Genomic DNA, 24983 nt, shown 5'->3' with positions numbered 1-24983 from the left:
GGTCCTTGTGAGGAAAGCACTAGGTAAATGTTCGCTCCAGGTACCAGCTCTGGGATATAGGGAGAGCCAGAGGGACCGGGGATCCAGCCTCTGCTACATAGAAAAGCAGTGTGTGACCTGGAGTAGGTTACTTCCGCTCTGCAGGCTTGTTTCCTTGTGTATAAAACGAAGGGCCGTGGATGGACTTTACGGTCCCTTTCAAACAGCTGGTGTTGCCTTTGGCCTCTGTTTACTTATCTGGAAAACAGAGAGGATGAGAGCACCCACAGGAAGGGAAAGGGCAGGGAAAATAAGCATTTATGTGTGCCAAGCTTGTGCTAAGTGCTTCACAAACATTATCTTATTGGACCCTCACAACATTGCCGTGTTATTATCCCATTTTACAGCTGAGGAAACTGAGGCAAACAGGGTGTAAGCTCAGGATCACGTGGCTAGTTAGTGTCTGAAGCTGGATTTGAACTCAGGTCTTCCTGACTCCAGGTCCAGGGCTCTAACCATAGCACCACCTGACTTAGCATATGGTCCCTTGGGAGCCTGCCAGGCTGAGTGTGGCTGCCAGGAGAAAGGCCCGGGCACAGGAGAGGGCAAGGCTGATGTGAAGGTCGGAGAAGTCTTAGGAATCCAAGGGCGTTCCAGGAACACCAAAGGGAAGGGGGCGGGGAAAGCTCCATGAAAGTTCCCTGTTTTATTAACAAACCCGAGTCTCATAGAGGCAGGCAGACCCACACCATCACATACACAACTGGAGCTAAAATGATGGGGAAGCCGCCAGCTGGCAGGGCCCTACCCAGGAAAGGCAGGCCTGGCACAGGATGCAGAGCCGAGGGTCCAGGGCCCTGTTCTCCTCAGCTTCTGAAGCCTTTGGGGATGGAAATGCTGTGGAGAGAAGGGGCCGGGGCGCTTCATAATCTCGCTCACAATGGGAAGAAGAATATCCCACTATGGCTCAGATGCCCTTGAGCTCCCCAGCAGAGAGTGCCCAGGCGTGACTGCCTTAATTCCAGGGAAACACACGAGGCCAGGGCCCAGGAGGCACCTGTGGAGCCCAGGGGAGGGCTGCTGGCCCCATCAGCCACCCCTCCAATCAGGAACCTACAGGGTGGAGCCGAGGCAGACGCAGAAGGCAGCTGGTGGCTAGAGGAACAGAGGTGTACTTTATTGAGAGGAGGGCTCCTCCAAGGGTTTGGAAAAAGCCCGGAACCAGGCCCAGCCTCCCCTGACCCTCCCAGCAACCCGACAAACAGAGAACAGAACATCACCACCAAAAGACCAGCAAACAGAGGAGAGCGAAGGAGGAGGGGAGGCTGCCAGCTGGCAGGGACAGGGAGCCTGAAGTGCTGGAGATGGGTGCCAGCCATCAAGGCAGTGCCATGGCCTGCCGTCTGGCCCCTCACTCCCCAGGATTAAGGTTCATTGTGGTTCACAGTGAGACTGGCTTGGCTTCAGCGGCACGGAAGGGAGGAAGACACTAAGGATTTCCCCCTTACTCCAGCCTGGCCCGACCCTGTGGCCCACCTCCTCTGACCCTCCTCTCCTTCACTCAACAGGCAGGGGGTAAGGGCATAAAGGGAGTAGAGCTGGCCCTCCGACCCTGAGGCGCCTGGGAGGGATTCAGCTAGCTGGGCCTCCTCTGCCATTTGAGGGCGGGGGTGGGCAGGTGGCAGACGCTAACTCTCCACAGCTACCACCGGCCTGTTTCCCAGCGGGGAGGATGAGTCACTCTCAGCTCCCAGGGGGAATGGAGGTTTGGGGAATTTCTCATAGGACTGCCCCGAGTCTTTCCTAGCTATTCGATGGAGAAATGATTTTTTTTTTTGAAGAACAATCAGAAGCTGCATGGGGCTACACTCGGCTGGACCCAAGGATTGAACCCCGGGGACAGCTCTGCTTCAGAATGGGTCTCTGACTCCCCAGGAAGCGCCTGCGCAGAGGGACCCGCCAGTGCAGCACTAGGTGGGCCGCCAGGGCGGAACTACACGGACCTGCCTCCTCCCCCAGTGACCCTAGGACTCAGGCAGGGATGCGGGCCGGGCCAGAGAGAAGAGGGGGGTGGCACTGCCTGGTAAGGGAGGGAGCACACCTCCGGCTTTCTGCTAGGAGCCCAGCCTCGAGGAGCCAGGAGGAGGAGGGGGCCTGTCTTCTGTAGAGGTGGGGAGGGGAGCATGAAGCGGTAATGTGCTCAACTAGTAAACAGGCTTTGCCCTCCAGGGCATGGTCTTGAGCCTCTGTCTTCAAGTGAGACGCGCCCCAGGTCCCAGCAGGCTCTGGGCTGGGCTGCCCGGGGCCTCCCTCCGGGGCTTCTGCCAGCTCAGGCATTGCAGCCCCGTTCCCAGCCTAGGCTGGGGATGGGGGGAAGAAGGAAGAGGGCTTCACGCCTTGTGCACCTCGTCGTGCCCGTCCGGGGGCTCCTTGCGGCTGGAGGGGAAGGGTTTCATCTCCTGTTGGCTGCCCCCACCCCCTCCACTGTCATCCTCTGTGTCCATTTCCAGTCCGAGGATCTGCCGCTGAACCAGCTTGGCGTAGAGACCGCCCTGGGTCAGCAGCTGCTTGTGGGTCCCCTGTTGCACCACACGCCCCTTGTCCAACACAATGATGCTGTGCGCCTTCTCCACGGTGCTCAGGCGGTGGGCAATGATCAGGACTGTGTGCTTCTGAAGGTTGCCGTGGATTGCCTGCTGGATCTGCAGGACAGAGAAGGGGATGGCGGGATGGGGCAGGATGGTGGGCACAGTGGGCACAGAGCTGCGATCCTGGCCCCGAGTTCACAAGCCACAAGATTGGGTTCCCTTCCCTGGACCTCACATCCATCACCTCTTCTCCTGGACCCCAGAATCCCAGAATCTGAGAATGGGAAAGAATCTCGGTGGCCCATGAACCCAACCCATGTCCAAAGGGCTCCCCTCGCTGGGATGTCCCCAGGAGATTCTCGCCAGCCTCTGTCCGAAGGCTTCCCGGCAGGAGGAGCCCCCCCCCCCCGCCCCGGAGGCAGGTCAGATCACTCCTGGACGGCTCTGACCTCTAGGAAGTTCTTCCTGCCTCAGTCTGACTCTGCAACCTTCCAGCACTGGGCTGGTTGTGTCCCTTAGGGCCGAGCAGCACAAGGTGCCTCCCTGCTCATGACGGCCTTTCAGATGTGTCCCTCCCCAGCGTCCCTAATCACGCCCAGATCCTTTAACCAATCCTCTCAGGCCACGCACCCAAGGTGCCACCCTGCTGGCCGTCCTCCTCTGGATGCTCTCCATCTTAGCAATCTCTTTATTAAGCAGTGGGGCCCAGAACAGAACACTCCAGCTGAGGTCTGGCAAGGGCAGAGGACAGTCGGACTAACCCCCTGCCTATTCCTAAAAGCTGTGCTACTCCTAATGCAACCCAAGAATAGACTTGCTTTTGGCCAATACCACTGGTTCATCTTGAGCCTGTGGTCCACTTAGACCCCAAGATCTTCAGAACTCTGGCACATCATTTCTCCCTTGTCCTATGCTTATGAAGCTGATTTTTTTTGGACCCAAGTACAAGACTTTACATTTATCGTTACTGAATTTCGTCTTCTTATATTCGGTCCAATCATCTAGCCTGTCGGTATCTTTTTGGATTTTAACTATCATCTACCGTATTAGCTATCCTCCAGGCCATTAAATGCCCTGTATTTAGAGCTGGAAGGGACTTTAGAGATCTGGTCCAACCCCTTCATTGTACAGAAGGGGAAACTGAGTTTAAGGGAAGCTGGGTAACTTAGGAGCACGGATCATGGATCTAACACTGGAATAACCCTCAGAACCATTTAATCCCATCATTTAACTCCTGAGGAAAGTGAGGCTCTAAGAGGTGAATGATTTGCTGAAGATCACAGAGCCAGCTGCATGTCAGAGGCGGGACCTGTCACGGTGTCTTCCAGATGCCAAGTTCAGCATCTATCTAGCACACCGTGCTGCCTCTCTTAGTCCCAACCCCCCCCCATGCCAAGCTCAGCACCTATCTAGCACACCATGCCGCCTCTCTTAATCCCTACCCCCCCATTTCACAGTTTGGGGAAACTGAGGCTCAGAGAGGTGAGGGACTTGTTCAGAGTCTCAGAGCAAGTCAAGGACCATCTTCTTCCAGCCCATCTAATTGCTAAGTGTCCCCAGGCAGGAGGGCCCGCCCCAGAGCAGCCTTCCTCCTGCTGACCTCCCAGCCCCACCCCCTGCTCCCACCTACCAGGTATTCGCTTTCTGCATCCAGGGCACTGGTGGCTTCATCCAGGATGAGGACAGGCGGGTTCCGGACCAGGGCTCTGGCCATGGCGACTCGCTGCTTTTGACCGCCGGACAGCTGGGCTCCCTTTTCTCCAGTCTCTGTGGCAGGCAATAAAGTTGGCTCAAGATGCAGGGAACAGATCAGGGCTTTCCCCACGGGGCTGGAGCAAACAGTGAAATCCTGACAGTGGCTGAGGGGTGGCCCCCGCTGTCTCTGTGACTCTCCCCGCCCACCACCACAGGCAGCAGCCTCCAGGAGTCCCTTCCAGAGAAGAAAGTGGCAAGTTAAAGCACCTTGATGGTCCCCCCCACCCCCTGCTCCCCCTCCTCTTGGGTGTTCACAAGAGGTCTGTGATCCACCTGACTGGGGAAGGGCTGAGTACATATGGTCCATCACTATGTTACTGCTGTACATGAGGAATTCAGAGAAGCATGGGAAGACTTAGATGAACGGATGCAGAGTGAAGAGAGTAGAGCCAGGAGCAACGCAATGACTAAAAAACGTACATGGAAAGGGCAGCATAAAACAGAATTCTGCCTAATTATGATGACCCAGCTTGGCCCCAGTGAAGAAGTGAGAAGATTCACCTCCAAACTGGAAAGACTTCTATGAACAGATACAGAGTGAAGCGAGCAGAACCAAGAGGACAATGTATACTCTGAAAGACTGAAGGACTCTGATCAGTGCAGTGACTAGCCATGATTAAAAAGATGGAGGATGAAGCAGAGAAGTGATGGACGCAGGCTGGAGAATGAAACAAATCTGGGGATGTGTCCAATATGCGAATTTGTTTTACTTGACTATGAACGTTTGTCATGAGGGCTTTTGAAGAGGGTTAGGGAGAGGAGAGAAGGAAGGAGAGGCGGAGGAGGAGGAGGAGAAGGAGAAGGAGGAGAAGGGAGGAAAGAAGAGGAGAGGAAGGAAAAAAGAAAAGAAAGCGGAAGAGAGAAAATATATACTCACTAACTGCAAAAAATTATAAAATTTAAATTTAAAAAATGAACATAAAAGACCAACATAAACAGCCCCAAATAAAAAACTTCAGCCGCACCCCTTTGCAGCAGTGGGGGGAGTAGGGGGAGAGGTGGAGAACACGACATACACTGTCAGATTCAGCTGATGGGTGGGGTAATTTTGCAGAACTGTTTTCCCCTCCTTTCTTAATTTTTGTTACAAGTGATGACCAGCTGGGTAAGGGAAAGGGAAGGCTATGTTCAGAAATGGAGATAGCATGAAAAAAGCCATAAATAGAAAAGCCAAGAAAAGAATTTGGCAAGAATAAGCCCAGCTGACATCTCTATGCTGCTTCTGGACATTATTTTGTTGGGTCTTTGTGACAATCCTATGAGGCAAGTGCTACAGGGTTATCCCGATTCACTGACCAAGAAACTAAGGCTCCAAAAAGTCAATTCAATGCAATAAACACCTAGTAAGTGTCCAGTGTGTGCCAGAGCCTGCGCCATGTGCTGAAGAGACACAAAGAGGCCAAAGACCATCCCTGCCCGCAGGGAGCTCACAGTTTGATGGATTGAGTCAAAAGACTTGCTCCTAGTCACACAGCTGGTGAGTGTCCAGGGCAGGATGTGAATGCAGCCCATACTCAGAGAAGTTCTACTGGGGAATCTCCAGTGTCAGGAGGGAAAATATTCTTTAGGCATGAAGGCGTTCTCGGCATGCTTTGTGTATGTGCGTGCGTGTGTGTGTGTGGCCTTGCCACCCCTCACGGACCATACCTGTGCCATAGCCATCCTGCAGCTCCATAATGAAATCATGAGCATTGGCCTTCTGGGCGGCCTCTACCACCAGCTCGAAGGGTACCGAGGGCAGCCCGTAGGAGATGTTGTCCGTGATGGAGCGAGCAAACAGAACGGGCTCCTGACTCACCAGGGAGATCTGCATGGGGGGGCAAGGGGGCAGCAGAGGAAGAAGAGATGAGGATGACAGACAGCTGAGTTGGAATCCCTCCATCCTATTCCATCCGACCAAAAACCGACTCCGGGGAGCTTGGAAAGCTTATAAACTGTAAGTCAACTCAAGCTGTCCCTAGTCTAACGGTTACGCCAATACATTAATTAATCAATAAGCATGTATTAGGCACCTACGATGTACCAGCAGCCAGACATACAGCTCACTCAGCAATTTAAGCCCTGCTCTGCGTTAGGCACTACACTACGTACTGAGGCTGCAGCGCCATAAACAAATCGGTCCTTGCCATCAAGAAGCTTGCTTTCCATCGAGCATCGCAAGGCCAAGGTCCTAGCAGCCCCGTTGGCCACTGCCCAGAGGACCCCAGCCTACCTACCACTCTGTGCAGGTACTTGTGTTCGTAGGAGCTGATGGGCTGCCCGTCCAGCAGCACCCGACCCTCATCCACAGGGTAAAAGTTCTCCAGAATATTGACACAGGAGCTCTTCCCACTCCCTGAGGGCCCCACGAGGGCAGTCACCTTCCCCGGGGAGAGGGTGAAGGAAACATTCTGTAGGAGACAGAGACACAGTGCTCAGGCTCTCCCCCTGCCCACTCTGACAAGCGGTCTTCCTGAGACTTCCAGGGATGAGCCTTTCCCAACCCTGAGGCATCCTGAGGCACTTCGGGGCGGCTCCCACTGTGCTTCCTGGCACCCAGCCTGAACTGGACGCTTCCCAGGCCCCACCAGTTGCTCCTGGTTCAGCCCTCTGGGGCCAAGCAGAACACCATTAACCTCTCCAATGCTTGAAGACGACTCTTGTGCCCCGCCCCTCCCACACCTATGTAGCCCCTTCTCTACGCTCAATGTCCCAGTTCTTTCAACGGTTTCTCACGTGGCAGATGTGAGACCCTTCTCCATCTGACCGTCCCCTGAATATTCTCCAGCTCGCTGCCCTTCTTAAACCGTGATGGCCAGAACTGAACATGACTCTAGATCTGGTCTGACCAGAGCAGAGAACAGTAAAATCACTGCCTTCTTGGGCCTCTTCACCACGACCCTCTCAATGCAGCCTGACTACCATAGCACACAACTAACTGAAACTGAGTGTGCGGGCCACTAAAACCCTGGGATCTTTTTCAGACAAACTGCTACCTAACCATGCCTCCCCATCTTGAACTTCTGACATTGGTTTTTTAAATCCAAGCTGAAGACTTGACCTTGATACTTGGTGAATTTGATTCCACTGGTTTAAGCCCAACGGTATAGCCTGGCATCCAGGGATAGCTCTTCCCTCCCAGTGCTGGGTCACTTTTAGGACCCTCAGTGCTTAGGAAATCTGGGAGCCTCTCTCCCTACTTCCCAACATCCCCCTCTCCCCAGGCCAATGTTTCTGAGCCCCCAGGCTCTCTAAGGTCTTGAAGGCCCAGGCCTCTTCATCATCAGCCAGAGGGCCCTGCTTCTGCCTGGGCGACACTGCTCTCTTCTGACTCTGCCCATCTCCTTCCTAGACAGGGGTGGCCAAACCGTGCAAAGTGCCGGGGCTGGAAGAGACCTCAGAGATTGTCTGGGCCATCCCTGTCATTTTCTGGAGGAGGAAAAGACCATCCAAACCAAGAAGCGTGCATTAAACACCGACTGTGTGTAAGGTGCTGAACTAGCTGCTAGGGATACAAAGATAGAGGGACAGATGGTCTTGTCCTGCTGGGGAGGGAAAGGTTACAACACAAAACAGACGTGCGGGAGAATTTGAGGTTGTCTAGGAGGGAAAAGGAACGGAGGCCACTGAAGCCCCCAACTTTCTGGGCACCTGCGATTCAGCCTCTCTCCCCACCCACCAGAAGGCCTGCCTGCCACGGTTGGCCTCCAGCCGGAACATTGCTGCCCTGAGGTCTCCCGCTCACCTGCAGGACTTGGGTGTGAGGACGGGTGTGGTAGGTAAAGGTGACATTCTCAAAGTCCACTCGACCCTCCAGGTGATCAGGGGCCAGGGTCCCATCATACACCATGGTTGGCTGCCGGTCAATGAACTCAAACACCTTCTCGGCTGCTCCTACCCCCTGCATCAAGCCACTGTAGACAGAGCCGACTGACTGCAGAGACACAAAGCATCCCCACCATTCCCTCCAAATTACTACCTAGTAACTTGTGGGAATCTCCTCCCCATGGGCCAAGAGAATACAGAGGCTGAGCACAGAGGATGAGAAGGGAAGGTCTGCCTCCCATCCCCGACCCCCACCCTGCAGAGAGATGGCATAGAGGCAAGGACCTTCCCAAAGAGCCTGGGGCGATCTGCTTCCCAGCAAGAGACTGTGCCCCATCAGCGTCCCCACCGGCTCCATCCCCCTTTCCTCAGGCACATTCTGGCTTTTTTTTAGCCTTGGAGAGCTGGGAGGGTCCTCAGCAGCCATTTCCTTTAGCTGCTCCCTGAATGAGAACCCTCACTACCATCTCTCTGACAAGTGGTGCTGAGGCCCTGCGTAAAGGCCTCCAGGGAGGAAGGCCGGCCCACCCCACAGTGGGACAGCTGTCATTGCTAGGAAGCACTTCTTGACACCGAGCCTCCGTCTCCTCTGGGAGCCCAGTGGAATGAGGCTGGTGCCTCCTCCCCGTGACCGGCCTTCAAACTCTGGAACGTGGCTCTTGCGTCCCTCTCACCGCTCCCCAAGGCTTCTCTTCTTCGCACCGAACATGCCCAGTCTCTGCAGCCCCCTCCCCATCCTTGGGTCATTCTGCTGCTCCACCCTGCCCATGGTTGTGCCGCAGCCCACTCTCCTCACCCCATGCTCACCTCCATACAGTCTCCCAGAACAAACTCATAGATGATAAAAGAGATGAGGTTCCCGCTGGTCATCTGGCCTGAAATGACGAGGTGGCCCCCGTAGTAGAGGATGCTGACCTGCACCACCAGCAGGGTGAGCTAGAGGCCCAGGGGACAAAGGGAAGTGGGATTTGGGTCAAAAGGTCCTGATTCAGGCTGTGCCCCACTAGCCTGACAGGGGACAGAGATGGGGGAGGGGGTATGTCAAGGGAGTCAGCGGAGAAAAACTCAGATTTGGGCAGGAATCCGCCTCCTGCACTCCCACTGGATCCTGGGACCACCCTCCCCAACTCCTCAGAGGCCATCTGGTCCGGCTGCAGGCCCCTCATTTTACAAATGAGGAAAGTGGGCCCCAGAGAGTCCTAGATGTAGAGGCCATTGGCCCGGGGAGTTCAAGGGAGTTTGCTCAGGGACCCACAGACAGAGAGCCAAAGGGGTCCTCTGACTACAGCCAGTGCATTTTCTCCTGTACGACACTGTACCGGCTCTCTGGTGAGGCACCAATATTAAAGGAGATTGCCTTCCTGCGCTCTGGAGAAAGGGAAAGGAGGAGGGCAAGAAGCTAAGACTTCCCGTTGGGGAGAATGCCCCTTCCACAAACAAACACACCATCTGTGACACAGGGGAGGAATCTACCCCCGTTACACAGACAAGGAAAACTGAGGCCAGAAAACTACTGCATAGCCACACCTCTCCCATATTGTCCTTGGGAGGCTGATTCTTTGAACCCGAGCAAAAGACTTCCCATGTTCTCGTTTCCTATCATTTCTTACCCACAGCTTGCGGCTATTTTCATTTTTCAGCACATGAGGGACGCAGCAGAGACTCACATCCAACCTCTGACCCACACAACCTACGTGACCCTGGGTAAGTCTCTGAATGTGTCCCAGAAAACCCTCTAGGTGTTTTTGTTCTTCTGCTTCAAACAGGAATCTAGGGTGGGGCCTTGTCTCACCTGACCAGCAGTGCCCAAGTGGCCTTCTCTTAATAAACACACATAAACCTTTCCCAATCTTTCCCTCCATCTTCTGGATCACCGCCTTGTCATGGTGGAGGGGCTTGCATAGCTCAATGAAACTCTGAGCTATGCCATGCAGAATTACTCAAGATGGATGGGTCATAGCAGAGAGCTCTGACAAAAAAAGGCAATCCACTGGAGAAGGGAATGGCAAACCATTCCAGTATCTTTGTCAAGAAAACCCCACAGACAGTACTAAAATGATGAAAAATATGACACCAGAAGACGAGCCCCTCAGGTCAGAAGGTCTCCAATACACTACTGGGGAAGAGTGGAGGACAACTCCAAGGAGCTCCAGAAAGATGTGGTCAAACAGGAGATGGAAAGATAAATATCGACACCTTGGGTGTCAGTGAACTGAAATGGATGGGAATGGGTGAATTTAATTCAGGGGATCACTATATCACGTATACTACTGTGGGCAAGAATCCCTTAGAAGAAATGGAGTAGCTTTCATAGGCAACAAAAGAGTGAGAAAAGCAGTACTAGAGTAGAATCTCAAAAATGACCAAATAATATCTGTTCCAATCCAAGGCAAATCATTCAGCATCACGGCAATACAAATCTATGCTCCAGCCACAGATGCCAAAGAGGCCAAAGCTGAGCAGTTCTACGAAAACCTACAATATCTTCTAGGAAGAATACTCCAAAAAGATGTCACATTCATCACAGGGGATTGGAATGCTAACGTAGGAAATTAAAGACAATTGGACCAACATGCAAGTTTGGCCTTGCAGCACAGAATGAAGCAGGGCATAGACACTCCTAGAGTTTGTCAAAGTAACTCGCTGGTCACAGCAAGCACTCTTTTCAACAACCCAAAAGGTGATCCTATACGTGGACATCACCACATGGTCAAAATCACAATCAGACTGATTCTATACTTTGCTGCCAAAGAGGGAGAAGCTCTATAGAGTCAATTAAAACAACACCTGAGCTGACTGTGGCTCAGATCATGAGCTGCTTATTGCAAAATTCAGGCAAACTGAAGACAGTAGGGAAAACCATAAGACAATGTTGGTATGACCTATGACTACGAAGTGGAGGTGATGAGTAGATTTAAGATGAATAGCTTAACATAAAAAAACCCCAACAACTAAGATCTTGGCAACTGGTCCCATCACTTCCTGGCAAATAGAGGCAGAGGAAATGAAAGCAGTGTGGGATTTAATATTCTTGGGCTCAAAGATCTCTGTAGATGGTGAATGAAACCATGAAATTAAAAGATTCTTGCTCTTTGGAAGGAAAACTGCAGCAGATCTGGACAGCACACTAAAAAGCAGACACGCCACCTTGCTGACAAATACCTAGTCAGAGCTACGGTCTGTCCAGCAGCAATATAAGGCTGTGAGGGTAGGACTATGAGGAAAGCTGAGCACCACAGAATCAATGACTTCAAGTTGTGGTGCTGGAGAAGACTTTGGAGAGTCCCTTGTTCAGCAGGGAGATCAAATCAGTCAATACTGAAATTAATTCAGATTAATCCAGATTCACTGGAAGGGTAAATACTAAAGCTGAAGCTTAAATAAGGCAGTTAGGTGGTGCAAGGATAGAGCGTGAGGCCTGGAGTCCAGAGGACTTGAGTTCCGATCTGGCCGCAGACACTGACTAGCTGGTGACGCTGGTCGAGTCACTTAACCTTGTTTGTCTCAGTTTCCTCATTTGTGAAATGAGCTGGAGAAGGAAATAGCAAACCGCTCCAGCATCTTTGCCAAGAAAACCCCATCTGGTGTCATGAAGTCATACACGGCTGAAACAAATGAACAACACCAACAAAGCTTAGATACTTTGGCCACACAATGAGAAGATGGGACTCATTGGGAAAGACCCTCGTGTTGGGAAAGATTAAAGGCAAAGGGAGAAGGGAATGGCAAAGGAGGAGACTGACAAACAGTGTCATGGAAGCAACAAACATGAGCTTGGACAGACTTTGGGAGATAGAGTAGGATAGAAGGGCTTGTGGCGCCACGGTTCCTGGGGTCAGAGAGACATGACTCAACGACAGATCTTTCCTCTAGTCCCTTCCCCTTTCCTGACCCCAACTGATCCTCCCTCTCTTGGGCCGAGCTTTGGCAGCAACTTGAATGACTTCATGAGGCTTTCTCATTCCTGGGGAAGAAGCTGGCCCAGCTCACAGCACAGGGTCAGGTGGTTCTCGTCCAGATCACAGTGCCCTGGGAGCAAGCTTTCAGGAGCTAGGTCATGTGGGTATGTGGAGTAGCTCTCTGGAGTTTGCCAGGCTGGCCCCAGGGATCCTGCATGACCACTGCAGAAGATGCCCTTGGGCTCCTAGCTCTTTGAAGGAAGCTCGAGTTCAAAGAAAGAGAACTTCAGCCCCCACTCCATGGCTTGAGAGAGAAGGACAAGGAGAACAAAGTGAGCACGCCAGGAGAGCCAGGTGTTATCAGCTTATTGTCATCTTAGAGGCAATGTGATGCAGGGAAATGGCACTGGATTTAGCATCAGAGGATCTGGGTTGAAATCCTGGCTGATGGGGCTGGACTAGATGGCCTTTAGAATGCAGTCTATGATTTCATGATCCTATTGCAAGGTACACTGCTCCTTTAAGACTGTTTCACCTGGAGCAGCTGACTGCTGAACGCCTTCAAACTGGATGTGGACAGACATTACTCTGCCCCTTTCTAACACTGAACTCTCCTACACACGTGCAAGTGAGGCACCATTCCACATCATTCACAAAGGGATTTATGTCTGCATTTTACACCACAGACCTTTTTTTCCTGTCCGAAACTGTCCAAATCCTGTCTGAAAGCCGCGTTTCTTTATGCAAACCTAACAGCAGTTTTTATTAAAACAACGTTCTCTTTCTAATCCAGTAAGGTACCAAAATGTCCATCTATAATAGCAGCAATATCTTGCATTGTTGCACAGTTGATACAGACCTTTCCCTTCACACCCTCCTTATCAAACGGGCCTTAAAGGACTGGTGCCCTCACCACTACCGTGAATACAAGGTGTTCTCAGTCTCTCCTGACACTGAGAATGCACTGATAGGGCCTGTCTCTAGGTCTTTCCCGTAAAGAACTAGCAATTCAGTTTCCTGGAACCCTATGAACTGTGGCTTATTTGTCAGCCTCTTGTTGAATCGGGCCCCTCTAGTCAGTACCTTCCCACCATGGATCCTTCCCTTCCTCTTCCTGGGATCTCTGGTCCATACAGGAAACAGAGACTAGAAGAGGACAGGGCTAGGGAGGAAGGGAAAAGAGGAAGCGCTGGTTCCCCAGGATCTCTGGCACATACGGGAAACAGGACAGAAATTGGTGGGGACGGATGGGAGAGGGGAAGTTCTACTTTCCAGGGACCCAACCAGCACAGATGTCTCTGCTGGGCCCTGGAGCTCGAGAAGCTAAGGGTTAGATGGGGGTAGGAGTGTGGGTGACACCTACCCCATTGCCCCACACGTAGTACGTATAGGCCATGGATGCCTTCCTGTTCAGCTTGTACACCTGCTGTAACTTCCGATAATACACCTCGGCCTCCTCGTCCTCATTGGCAAAGCTCCTGACCGTCTTCATAGCACTGATGGTCTCCTCGGCTGTATTGCTAGCCCTGGCCAGGGCATTCTGGACCTCTTTGGAAAGCCGCTACATCCAGGCCAACCCAAGAAGGAAAAGAAGAAGAAATGGCAAATTAGCATCATTTCAGAGCTTGTGTCCCCTATGTCCATTGTGCTTCCATGTCAGGTCTGAAGATTCCTCTACAGAGACCATAGAGAGCCTTTGGGGTTCTCTCCCTCTGTGGATGATACAAGCCAGATGATTTCACTGGTACTGGGAATTCCTATCTGTCAACACAGATGAACTCCTGCTCTGCGGTGTATAATCTTAGAGAGTTTTCTAGGTTAAGTGACTTGCCTACGGTCATACAGATAGTATGGGTCAGAGGTAGGGTTTGGGGGTGGCCTGGGTTTTCCTGACACCAAGACCAGCCAGTTCTCTATCCGCTATGTCCCTCATACCAAACATATTCAAGGGGCAGCAAGGTGGCACAGTGGATAGAGCACTGGCTCTGAAGTCAGGAGGACCTGAGTTCAAATCTGGCCTCAGACCAAACACTTGACACTTACTAGCTGTATGACCCTGGGCAAGTCAATTGCCTTAAAAAACAAAAAAATAAAGCAAAACAAAACAAAAAGCCCAACACATGAAAAACATAAATAGCTGCACGCCATGGATAAGAAACTATGGTAAATGGAGGACACATAAAATCTTCCACTTGGGTTCAAAGACCCAACATCCCAAGGACAAGACGGGAGAGATGTGGTTAGACAACAGACTGGGGAGTTTTGGTGGATTTCAAGCTCAATGTGAGTAAATGAATGAATATGTCAGCCAAGAATGCAATCTTAGGTCAAATTATAAAAGGCACCATGTTCAATTATAAGGAAGTGATCATTCCATCATACTCTGAACTGGTCAGACCACACCAGGAGCATCATGTTCAGTTCAGCCTAACCATCCACACAGGAAAAATCAACTGGATGAAAAAAATGCTTGTCATCTAGACAGCACTGCACCACGGGGTGGACAACCCATAAAGCTGCTCCATTAGCATATAAGTGTTGAGCAGATGTTACAGTTGGACTATAATGTGCGCCCAGAAATGGAACAGAGGGAAAAGCACAGGTTGGATCGCATTTGAGGAATTGTGCTACACCTTTTAACAACCCTAGGCTTCTCCCTGAAACTAAATCCTATCTTTTTCCCACTTCTATTCTTTCAGGGCTGCTATCTGTATGTGAATCATGGATTATCACAATCTCTGGGCAATCAAAATTGCAGATTTTCATGGGATCCTACTCCTAGAGCTGGGAAGGACCTCTGAGGCCAACTGGTCCCCCACCCACCCCCACATTGATCCAGGGAGGTCAAGTGACTTGCTCAAGGACACACTGACAGTGTAGATGAGGAAACTGAGGCACAGAGAAGTGAATTTAGTATTAAAAATATTTTATAAATTTGTATCAATACAATTGCATTCTTTTGTAATTCTATGCATTTAAAAGCCTTATTCTGCGGAGGGATCATAGGCTTCATCAGCATGCCTAAGGGAGTCTGGGACACAATTAAGATTAAGAAAGCCTCCTCTTGTGCAACTCCCTCATTTTCCAGATGAGGAAACAGGTTAAGACCTCACCTGAAGGGCAGTGAAGAGATGACGGATGGGCCAATTACCATAGCTGAACTGTGTGCGCAAAGCAACATAAAAGATATTATCAGAGAGACAGGAAAAGGAGGTGGGTCAGTCATGCAGTGAAAGCAAGAGATGGCAGATGGATGGCCTTTGAGATGTGCTGGGACCCACTTAATGTCAAGAAGCCTAGAGGAAGCCCTCCTGTCTGCCAACATGTCCATCCCAAAAGAAGGTTTAATAGAGGCCACGGACAAGAGTCACACAAGAGGAGAAGCAGTGGACAGGTTACTACCTGCAAGGCTAGAGGGAGGGGATGCCTCTATCCTGGAGATGACTGATACATTCAGTTCAACAAATGATATGAAGGCCTTAATAAGGAGAGGCCTTTCTGAACTACCCAAGGCCCTGATCAGTCAGCTAGAAATGCTCTGGCCCTGGCAGACAGGAGACTTGGGAACCTGCTAAGGCAGGCCCCCAGTGGCGGGCAGCCGCCAGGGGAGCCAAAGTGGATCCATGCAGAAGCAGAGATGCCCCATATCTGACACCAGAGTAGCCTTTCCATTGCCTGAGCTGTTTTGTGCCAGGTGTGACCTTGGGCAGATGCCATGACCCCTCTGCGCTTCAGTTTCCTCATCTGAGAAAGAACAAAGGTGCTGCTCTAGGCAAAGGGTTTGTGTGTGTGATTTCAAAATATTTTGGTAATAGTATTTCAATATAACTTGTAACCTTGTGTGTTTTATTTTATGCATTTAATAAATAATACTAATAGCTAGTATTTATATAGGGCTTTAAGGCTGAGGAATTGCTCTACAAATATTATCTCACAACAACCCCAGAGGTAAGTGCTATTCTTATCTCCATGTTACAGATGAGGAAACTGAGGCAGACAGAGGTAAAGTGACTTGCCCAGGGTCACACAGCTAATAAATGTCTGAAGCAGGGTTCGAACTCTAAGGCTAGTACACTGCACCTAGCGGCCAAACCAAATACACGATTCTAAGAAGGGGCCCACAGGTTTCACTAGTCTCTCATTCAGGTCCATCTCACACACACACACATTGTTAAGAACCCCTGGAATAAGGGACCTCCAAGCTCTTTAAAGACAGGGAATGATGCCTTTCGGTCCCCAGTGCCAAACCCGGGAACAAGGGAGGAATGGATTTATGATTTCACTGTTTTAGTCAGTTCCCAATATGGAGATGTCATCTACCAGGGCAGAGAGCATGGGGTTACCAAGAAGTGAACTGACTCGTTCAGGAGAAGGGAGCCAATACATGTCCAAGGCAGCACTTGAACCCAGGTCTTCCTGAGTCCCGAGCTGACACACTGAACACTATACCTGGCACACAGCAGGCAGCTAACTGTCGACTGACTGCTTGATCCTAAGACCCTCCTCCTGGGAGCCACCAAACCCCCGCGTCAATGCCGGCTCATGGGGATAAATGGAGTTGGGGGAAGAGGGGAAGGGAGGAGAGCACGAGGCGCTCAAACGCCTTCCTCTAAGTCCTCTGTTGTAGCGACATGGCACACCGGCGTCCTGGGAAGCTTTAGAGATGGTGGCTTGTGACAAGACCTGATGAGATGAGCGGGGTGCTCATCCTCGCAGCAACCCTGGGAGGGAGCTGCTAGGGCTAGCCCCATTTTTCACAGGAGGAAACAGAGGCTGAGAAAAGCTAAAGGTTTTGCCCAACGTCACCCAGCTAATAAATGTCTAAGGCAGGATTCAAACCCAGGTCTTCCTGACCCCAAGTCCAATTCTATCCTCTATGCCACTTTGTGGTAGTGTTCAATCGTTTTTCAGTCGTGTCCGACTCTTCATGACCCCACTCGGGTTTTCTTGGCAATGATACTGGAGTGGTTTACCACTTCCTTCTCTAGCTCATTTTACAGATGAGGAAACTGAGGCACACAAAGTAAAGTCCCTCTCCTGCTCAAGCACCTCACCTCTCTCTGGCTCTCCAGTGCCTCTAGGATCAGATTCACACTCCTCCTCTCTTTTGCCTAGAGCCCTTCACAGTCTGGTTCCAGGCTCCCCTTCCAGCCTTATGGCCTCCTTTACCTCCCAGGCCTCCTGACTTCCCAGCTGCTCATCTCCTGCATCTCTGCCCTAGTTATCCCCAGGCCTTGCCATTCAGCCTCAGCCGCAGGGTGTCCCCTAGGGGAGGCCTTTGCCGACCACCCCTTCCTCCACCCAACCCAGCACAGTATATGTACTTTATAAATATTCTATACTCACACTGTGAGCACACTGTGCTGTTACAATTGGTAGATTGTTAGCACCTCGAAGAGCTTAGCACAGTGCCTGGCACTTAGTAGGTGTTCAATAAATGCTTTGGATGGGCCTAGGGAAATGCAAAATGTGATTTGGCGCAAAGAGTGTTGATTTGAAGTCTGAGGACCTGGGTCCTGCTAGTTACTCGGTGTGTGTGTGTGTGTGTGTGTGTGTGTGTGTGTGTGTGTGTGAGAGAGAGAGAGAGAGAGAGAGAGACAGACAGACAGACAGACAGACAGAGACAGAGAGACAGAGACAGAGACAGAGATACCTTGGGCAAGTCACTTCCCTTCGTGTGACCTTGGTTTCTTCATCTGTAAAATAAGGGAGTTGGGCAGACCTCTGAGGTCCCTCCCAGCTCTAGAGCTATGACCCTAAAAGCTGTTCTGGGATCTGCTGAGTTTGGCTATTAAGGGGATGGGGGAACCAGAGAGGTGGGGGGTAGAGAGGCCCCAGGGGCTGCCAGGTGAGCCCCACCCATAGGCTCAGCCCACCACATTCAGTGTTTCCATTTGGCCAGGAAAAAGGATCCATGTGACCCAGGGGCTGGGCAGGGACCTCTAGGGTGGGACTGAGGAAACACATCAGGATCTGTTTTTAGGGGACTGATTCATTTCAGGAAAAGGGGGTGGGGAGGAATGGGAGGGAGGCCACGGCTGACCAGCCTGACACACAACCACGGCGCTCTCTTCTCTGTCCTGGCTTCTGCAAGAGGCAGTGGCTGGGGAGGGACGGGGAAGAGAAGCCCCAGGCTCACCTTGAGGCACAGGCCAGGGAGCTCCAAGTGGGCTGCCCAGCCATCGCTAAGGCCCCCCCTTAGTCTCCAATCCAATCAATCAATCAACAAGCATTGTTTGAATGCCACTAATGACACAGAGACAAAGAAGTAAGTGATCCCTAACTGGCACAGAGCTCACATTCTAATGGGAATTTCCATGGACCTCTCCAAGCAGATCTTGTATGCAAGGAGGCCTGGGCTGAAGTCTTGCCAAAGGCCCATGCTGCTGTATGCAGACGAAGTCACAGGCTTGAACCACACACCCCGAAATCCCAAACAGAAATATGGACAGATAGAGAGATGGGAGCAGGTCTAGGTGACAGCGAGACACAAACCTAGGCCAACGGGGGCACCTCCAGCCCGTGACCCTCTCACTGCCCCGCCCAGACACCCTGGAAGAGGAGCAGGAGTAACTGTAACCACCCGGACCTGGGCCTCATGTTCTCTGTTGTTGTTGTTATTGTTGCTGTTTTTTAAGACAATTGGGGTTAAGTGACTTGCCCAGGGTCACACAGCTAGCGAGTGTCAAGTGTTTGGTCTGAGGCAGGATTTGAACACAGGTCCTCCTGACTTCAGGGCCACCTAGCTGCCCCAGCCTCATGTTCTCTGCAACAAGCTTCTGGGAGGCTGAGGCCTCTCCCCTCTGCCCCACTGCTCTTCCCGAATCTCTCTCTGATGGGGTGCTCCGGCGCTTGTACTTGTGCCCCAATTTCTCCACTATCCAGGACAGTTTCTCCCCAGCCCGAGGACCCTGTGCCTGGCAGTTATTCATGCATGGGCCTCAGCACCACCCTCATCTCTGTCCCTGGTACAGCTACGCAGAGCTGGGCTGCTCAGGCCCCAGCCCTCCGATCAGGTCTCTGGAAGCCTCCCAATTCCTTAGTAGTTCCTGTCTTGTAAGAAAGCTTTCCTTTGTTGCAGAGCATTCATCAAGACAGAGGGAGAGGGGTGCCTCACCCAGCCCAAGGACTCTTCCTCCTGCCAGACTCCAAAGATCCATCCCCCTCCCTGTCCCGTATACTCCCTGTACTTTCCCATCCATAGCTCCTAAAGACACCTGCACCTTTGGATGACCTCATCAGTGTTCCTGGCATTTCTTGCCCATGCTCTTTTCCATATAAACCCTAGCGGCATTCTCAGTCTCTTGCAGGAATCCTTAAGAATCCTTGCCCGCTGAAAAGCGCAACAACAAATCTTTGCCACCTTGAATTAAAGAATGCTTGAGTCTGTGAATTTATTCCAGACGACGGTCTTTGAGGGGTCACAACCTCTCAACCTCTCACACCGCAACATCTCCTCCCCTGTGGTAACAGATGACTGGCCCAATAGATACAAACCATTGCTAACTCCCACCTCCTACTCTTTCATTCCCATCCTCCACAAACCGGCCCACTTCAGTGTGCCTCTGCAATTGCTGTTCCATAGTGAACAAACACCTCTCCATCTTTCCCTTTACTGGCCAGGGCTGGCAGGGAGAGTCTACACCCTGCTTCCCACGGCCACTGCCAGACTTTCCTTCCCCTCAATCCTCGGCAGCCTTTCCTCATCTGAAGGCCCTTCAGCCACACTATCGCATGCAGTCCCATCTGTGGCTCCCCAGCCCCTTTGTTCTTCTTTCCCAAGGAGCTCAGCCCCTGGCTCACCAGCTCCCCACCTGCCACCCTTACACCAGGGGGCTTCAACATTCGTGTCGGCACTCCCTCACCTTCTATGTCTTCAGCCTCCTTCAGTCTCAGGATCTTCATACAGGGGCGGTCACATGCACGCACACATCTCACCGCTACCCACACACATGTTCCACTTCTCCCGAGGCCTCCCCCTCCTACACCTGTCCCTAGCGCTGGCCCCACTCACTACTTCCTCAGGCTCCTCCCCAGCTCCTCCCGTCCCACATCATTCTGGCACTGACCCTGCTCACAGATCCTTCACTGGCCCCTGGCTGCTGCGCAGCCCTCGACAAACCTCAGCCTCACTTGTTTCCACCCTCCTCCTCCTCCTCTCTTCTCACTCACGGACACCCGCTGACGGCACAGGAGAAATTCTTACAACTGGGCCCCCCTTGCTGCAGATCCCTCCTTTTATTCCTCCTGGATTGATTCCTCATCTCACCCCCCAGCCCCAGGAGCAATTCCAAACCTTCTCTGCCTTCCTCAAGTGCCCTTGCTCCCCCCTCCCTCCCACACTCTCTCTCTGTCTCTTTTCTCTCTCTCTGTCTCTCCCTCCCTCTTCTCTCTCGCTCTCCCTCCCTCCTCCCTCTCTCTCTCCCCTGCCCCCTCATTCTCTCTCTCTCTCTCTCTCTCTCTCTCTCTCTCTCTCTCTCTCTCTCTCTCTCTCTCTCTCTCTCTCTCTCTCAGCGGAGGACCCTGCTTTACTTTCGCCAAGAAAATTGAGGCCATTCTATGTGAGCTCCCTGCTCTCCCACTCTCTTCCTGATCCTTCTCAGCGCCTCAAGTCTCTCCCCCTGCCAGGCTAGCTACATACCCAGCTGTCAGAGTGATTTTCCTTCACCACAGATGTGACTGTGTGATTCTCCTACTCAGTCAATGCCAGTGGTTCTTGTATAAGATAGAAGCTTGTCTGGTTAGCTCTGCAAAGCCCTGACACTGGCCCCCATCTATCTTTGCAGCCTCATTGTCCATTCCTCCTTGTCCCATACTCTGTGATCCCGCCAAACTGACCTCTTCCTGCTCCTCCCACATGACATGTCTTCTCCCATCTCCAAGCCTTTGCACTGGCCATGCCGCATGCTTAAAGTGCACTCCCTCCTTACTGATGCTTCATACAATCCCTGACTCTTGGACCATCTTCTATACTCAGTTTTCCTGATACCCACCAGCCGCTCTGTGTTGAACTACTTTGTACGTATTCACTTATACATATTCATACAGAACATATGTCCTGGTTGTCTCCCCCAGCGCAGTGTAAGTACCTGGAGAGCAGGGGATGTTTCAGTTATCCCCGGGCCTAGCACAAAGTAGGCCCTTAATAGATACACACACATGCTGGTTCCCCCCACCCATATACATGTGCCACACAGTTCCTGTCCCTAAGGGATATGTTCTGTTGGGAGGACAACCCAGCCAGAAGATGCCACACAGACACCAGACTGGACTTCCAACTTTTTGGAGGACCCAGGTTCCAGCAGGCCTGCAGCTAGCTCCCCTAGGGACCCAAGAAGCATGGGAGGATCTCAGCATCTGGGGCCCCCAGCACAGCCCCAGGTCTGGGGTGGAACTCTGGGAGAGTGGGTCAGGGCCAGATCTTGTAGGACTCGGGAAGAGCAGGGCAGGGGTCCAGCACCTGGAGGGAGCAAGGCCAGGGCCAGGGTCTGGTTCTAGGGAAGGGCAGGGCAGGGGCCCAACACCTGGAGGGAGCAAGGCCAGGGCCAGGGTCTGGTTCTAGGGAAGGGCAGGGCAGGGGCCCAGCACCTGGAGGGAGCAAGGCCAAGGCCAGGGTCTGGTTCTAGGGAAGGGCAGGGCAGGGGCCCAGCACCTGGAGGGAGCAAGGCCAGGGCCAGGGTCTGGTTCTAGGGAAGGGCAGGGCAGGGGCCTACCTTGTAGTACTTGCCGTAGATATCTGACACCATCATGATGATGGGGAAGCCCATGAAGGTAACCAGGGAGAGCTGCCAAGAGAGGCTGAACATGAAGACAACGACGCCGGTGACCTTGACTATATTTCGGAGAAAGATGTTGATGTTCTGGGAGACGAGATCACTGACCATGGTGGTGTCCGAGGTTAGGCGGGAGATGAGGTCCCCTGGAACACAGGCAGCTCAGCTCTGCACGGTGGCCAAGTGAGAGGGACAGTGGGAAAGGGAGGGGAGGGGACACTAAGGGGCTTCCTCAGCCAGACTGTCTCACCCACCCACAATCTTCACGGTCCAGGAGGCCTTGGGTGGTGACGCCCCACCCCATGCCACAGCAGGCTTCCCCACAGCCTTAGGAGACAAGAAAAGCATTTGCTAAGTGCCTACTATGTGCCAGGTGCCGTGATGGCTGCTGGAGATGCCAGGACAAGAATAAAATCATCCCTGCCCTCAAGGGGCTTCCAGCCTACTGGGAGAAACTGATCTTTCTGAGCTGGAGCACCCAACGTGCCCAGGGGGCCAAAGGGAGACAACAGGCGGCTCTACAGACAGAGGCTCTACACCCTCAAATGCTGCCTCCATCCTTCTTGTCTCCCTTGCCTTTCTCCAGAGGAGATGAGAACATCTGCTAAGCATTCCTACCTTCTCTCCTCTCCCACGCCCCTCCAAGGAGCTGACCACTGCCACTGAGATGCAGATGCCTCCCCCAGAGACAGTCAGATATGGTGGAGGGAGGTGGCGAAGGGCCCCGCCTTGGGAAATGCTCCACTGTCCACTATGGCAGGGATTCTTAACCTTCTTTGTGCCCTGGACACTTTGGGAAGTCTGGGAAAGCTCATGGACTCAGAATCAGGTTTTTTAACGCATAAAATAAAATGCACAGGATTACAAAGGAAAGCAATTATATTGAAATTCAGTTCATCAAAACATTGTTAAAAACAAGTTCCTGAGCCCCAGGTTAAGAACTCCTAATCAGGGGGACCCCTTGGCTAAGCCCTTGCACCTGACCCACCAGGCACTGTTTCTGACACTGCAAATGCTTCCTGTCCAAGGCTTGGAAGAGAGGGCAGACGCTGTACTAGCCATCCCTCTCCCAGGGGAAGGAAGAAATACGGCAATGTCCTTTCCTGCCCATTCCTTTTGCCTGCACTGCCGCCCTCTCAAGCCAAGCGGAGATGCCTGGGGCTTGGGGTTCTCGAGGACAAAGCCTGTTTTACTGGGAGTGGCCCTCTGCTACTCGCCCGCAAAGACACATCCTACCCAATGTGGTCTCCACACACTCCTTGGACAGTATAGGGAGGAGCCCAACATCCTGGCCTGGCCCTGGTCCCCAAGAATGACCACACAGAGGCATGGCCAGAAGCCCAAAGTTACCCTAACTTAGGCCTAAGGTTGTGACCAAAAACCTCAGCACGCAGGCCAGACCTCTAAGGACAGACAGTGGCCAGGACAGAACAGACCCGCTGGCTTCGTTTGCTTTCATACATCCCTCATCCCGGGGAACCAAGAAGATAAGACTGGGTATAGCCAAGGAAAGGGCCTAGAGACCCGGGGGGAGGGTCCTTTCTTCATCCACTCATCCATCTTCACTCATTCATTTATTCATTCATTCCTGGTCATTCATTCATTCCCTCAGTCCTCCTCATTCATTCCTTCAGTCCTCAGTCTTTCATTCCTCAGTCTTCCTCATTCCTTCATTCCCTCAGTCCTCCTCATTCATTCCTTCAGTCCTCAGTCTTTCATTCCTCAGTCTTCCTCATTCCTTCATTTTCTCAGTCCTCCTCATTCATTCCCTCAGTCCTCCTCATTCATTCCTTCAGTCCTCCTCATTCATTCCTTCAGTCCTCATTCCCTCAGTCTTCCTCATTCCTTCATTCCCTCAGTCCTCATTCATTCATTCCTTCACACCCCTCCCCCTCCCCATTCATTCATTACATAAATATTGTTTGTGTGACTAGCATATGGCACTCCCGACAGGCTCCAGGCCCAAAAAAGGAGTCAAGGGCCCTGGGGGCACCAACCTGTCCGGTTCTCGTCAAAGAAGCTCGTCTCCTGTAACACCAGGGAGCGGAAGAGGCAGTTACGGAGGCGGATGTTGAGTCTGGCAAAGATGAGTGAAAAAATGCCGCCCCGAATACCTGCGGCAAATGAGCTAATTGCAGATGAGAGATGTTAAAGGAAAAATGTCCATCCAGCACCGAGTTTCAGCAAACCCCGATGACACAGGGGAGTGGGGCCAGGCTAGTGCTCCCCCACCCCACTCCCCACAGGCAGGGTTGGGAGACCTCCTCGGGCTAAGGAGGCCTGGGCACTGTCCTCCCCAAACTTGGCACTCCCTCCAACCTTCTTGACTCTCTTGGGTTGCCCACCTCCCCTAAGAAACTCTCCGACTGAGTTTTCTAGTCTGTCCACCCAAATCACAGATGCAGAAGGATCTTGGAGAACCCTAGTCCAAACTGCTCATATTATAGATGAGAGGGGAATGATCTGCCCCAGATCATGCAGGCAATGAGTGGCTGGGCTGGGGCTGGAACCTGAGTCCTCTGACTTGAAGTCCAGGATTCCATAGTTTTGGAAGAACCTACGGGAAGCTGGAGGGATCACGAGATCATAGTCTGAAAGGACCTCAGACAGAGACCATTTGGTCTAATGTACTCATGTTTACAAATAAGAAAACTGAGGCTCAGAGAGAAGGGACCTGCCCAAAGTCACACACCTGTGGGAAGGAGCAGAGATAGACGTTGAACCTGGGGCCTCTGGCTCCAAAGCCAGGACTCTTTCCACAACCTCAGGACCGCAAGACTATTATCCCATAGGAAATTTTCTATGAAAACGGGCCTAGTCTGGGGAGCCAGTCCAGACTTGCTCTGATGCCAGCACCAAAGGCAGACACAGGTCATGCCCCATCCTTCCTTCAATCCCTTAGAACAAGACACATTGGCTACTTCCAGCAGGGGACAGGAAAGAGTATGGCCTAGACCTTGTGGGCTGGGTCCAGCCTCATGCTAGACCATTAATTCTGGACACAAGTATTTTGAGTTGGGAATAGTTTCTGCCTAGCCCATTTAATAAGCCATTTCTAAAGACTTCACTAAGGCTAACCAGAAAGTTAGCCTTTTTTTAGAAACGAGTCTAAGTCAGAGATTCTTAACCTTTTTGGAGTCCTGGACCTCTCTGCCAGTCTGGGGAAGTCTATGGGCCCCTTCTCA

At 52.1% G+C, this 24983-nt stretch overlaps 1 protein-coding gene across 2 annotated transcripts in view; it reads right to left on the bottom strand.

Annotated features, from left to right (window-relative positions):
- Positions 1-1135: 1135 nt before the first annotated feature.
- The window catches only part of ABCB9 (ATP binding cassette subfamily B member 9), a 46024-nt gene continuing 22176 nt past the window's right edge, over positions 1136-24983 (bottom strand). For both annotated transcript variants that reach the window (XM_020970196.2, XM_020970195.2), the window contains 9 exons: positions 23796-23926; positions 21739-21944; positions 13389-13586; positions 8934-9062; positions 8047-8235; positions 6539-6712; positions 5970-6129; positions 4198-4334; positions 1136-2681 (listed from right to left, as the gene is read on the bottom strand). In XM_020970196.2, the coding sequence (XP_020825855.1) occupies positions 2370-2681; positions 4198-4334; positions 5970-6129; positions 6539-6712; positions 8047-8235; positions 8934-9062; positions 13389-13586; positions 21739-21944; positions 23796-23926 (1636 nt within the window). In that variant the 3' untranslated portion in view covers positions 1136-2369. The remainder of the gene's footprint in view (positions 2682-4197; positions 4335-5969; positions 6130-6538; positions 6713-8046; positions 8236-8933; positions 9063-13388; positions 13587-21738; positions 21945-23795; positions 23927-24983) is intronic.

This window comes from Phascolarctos cinereus, unplaced genomic scaffold (genome assembly GCF_003287225.1).
Source record: "Phascolarctos cinereus isolate Bilbo 61053 unplaced genomic scaffold, phaCin_HiC Scaffold_4;HRSCAF=312, whole genome shotgun sequence".
Lineage (NCBI taxonomy): Eukaryota > Metazoa > Chordata > Mammalia > Diprotodontia > Phascolarctidae > Phascolarctos > Phascolarctos cinereus.
Note: the sequence above shows the minus strand (reverse complement) of the source record. Positions and strands in the feature narration are given on the sequence as shown.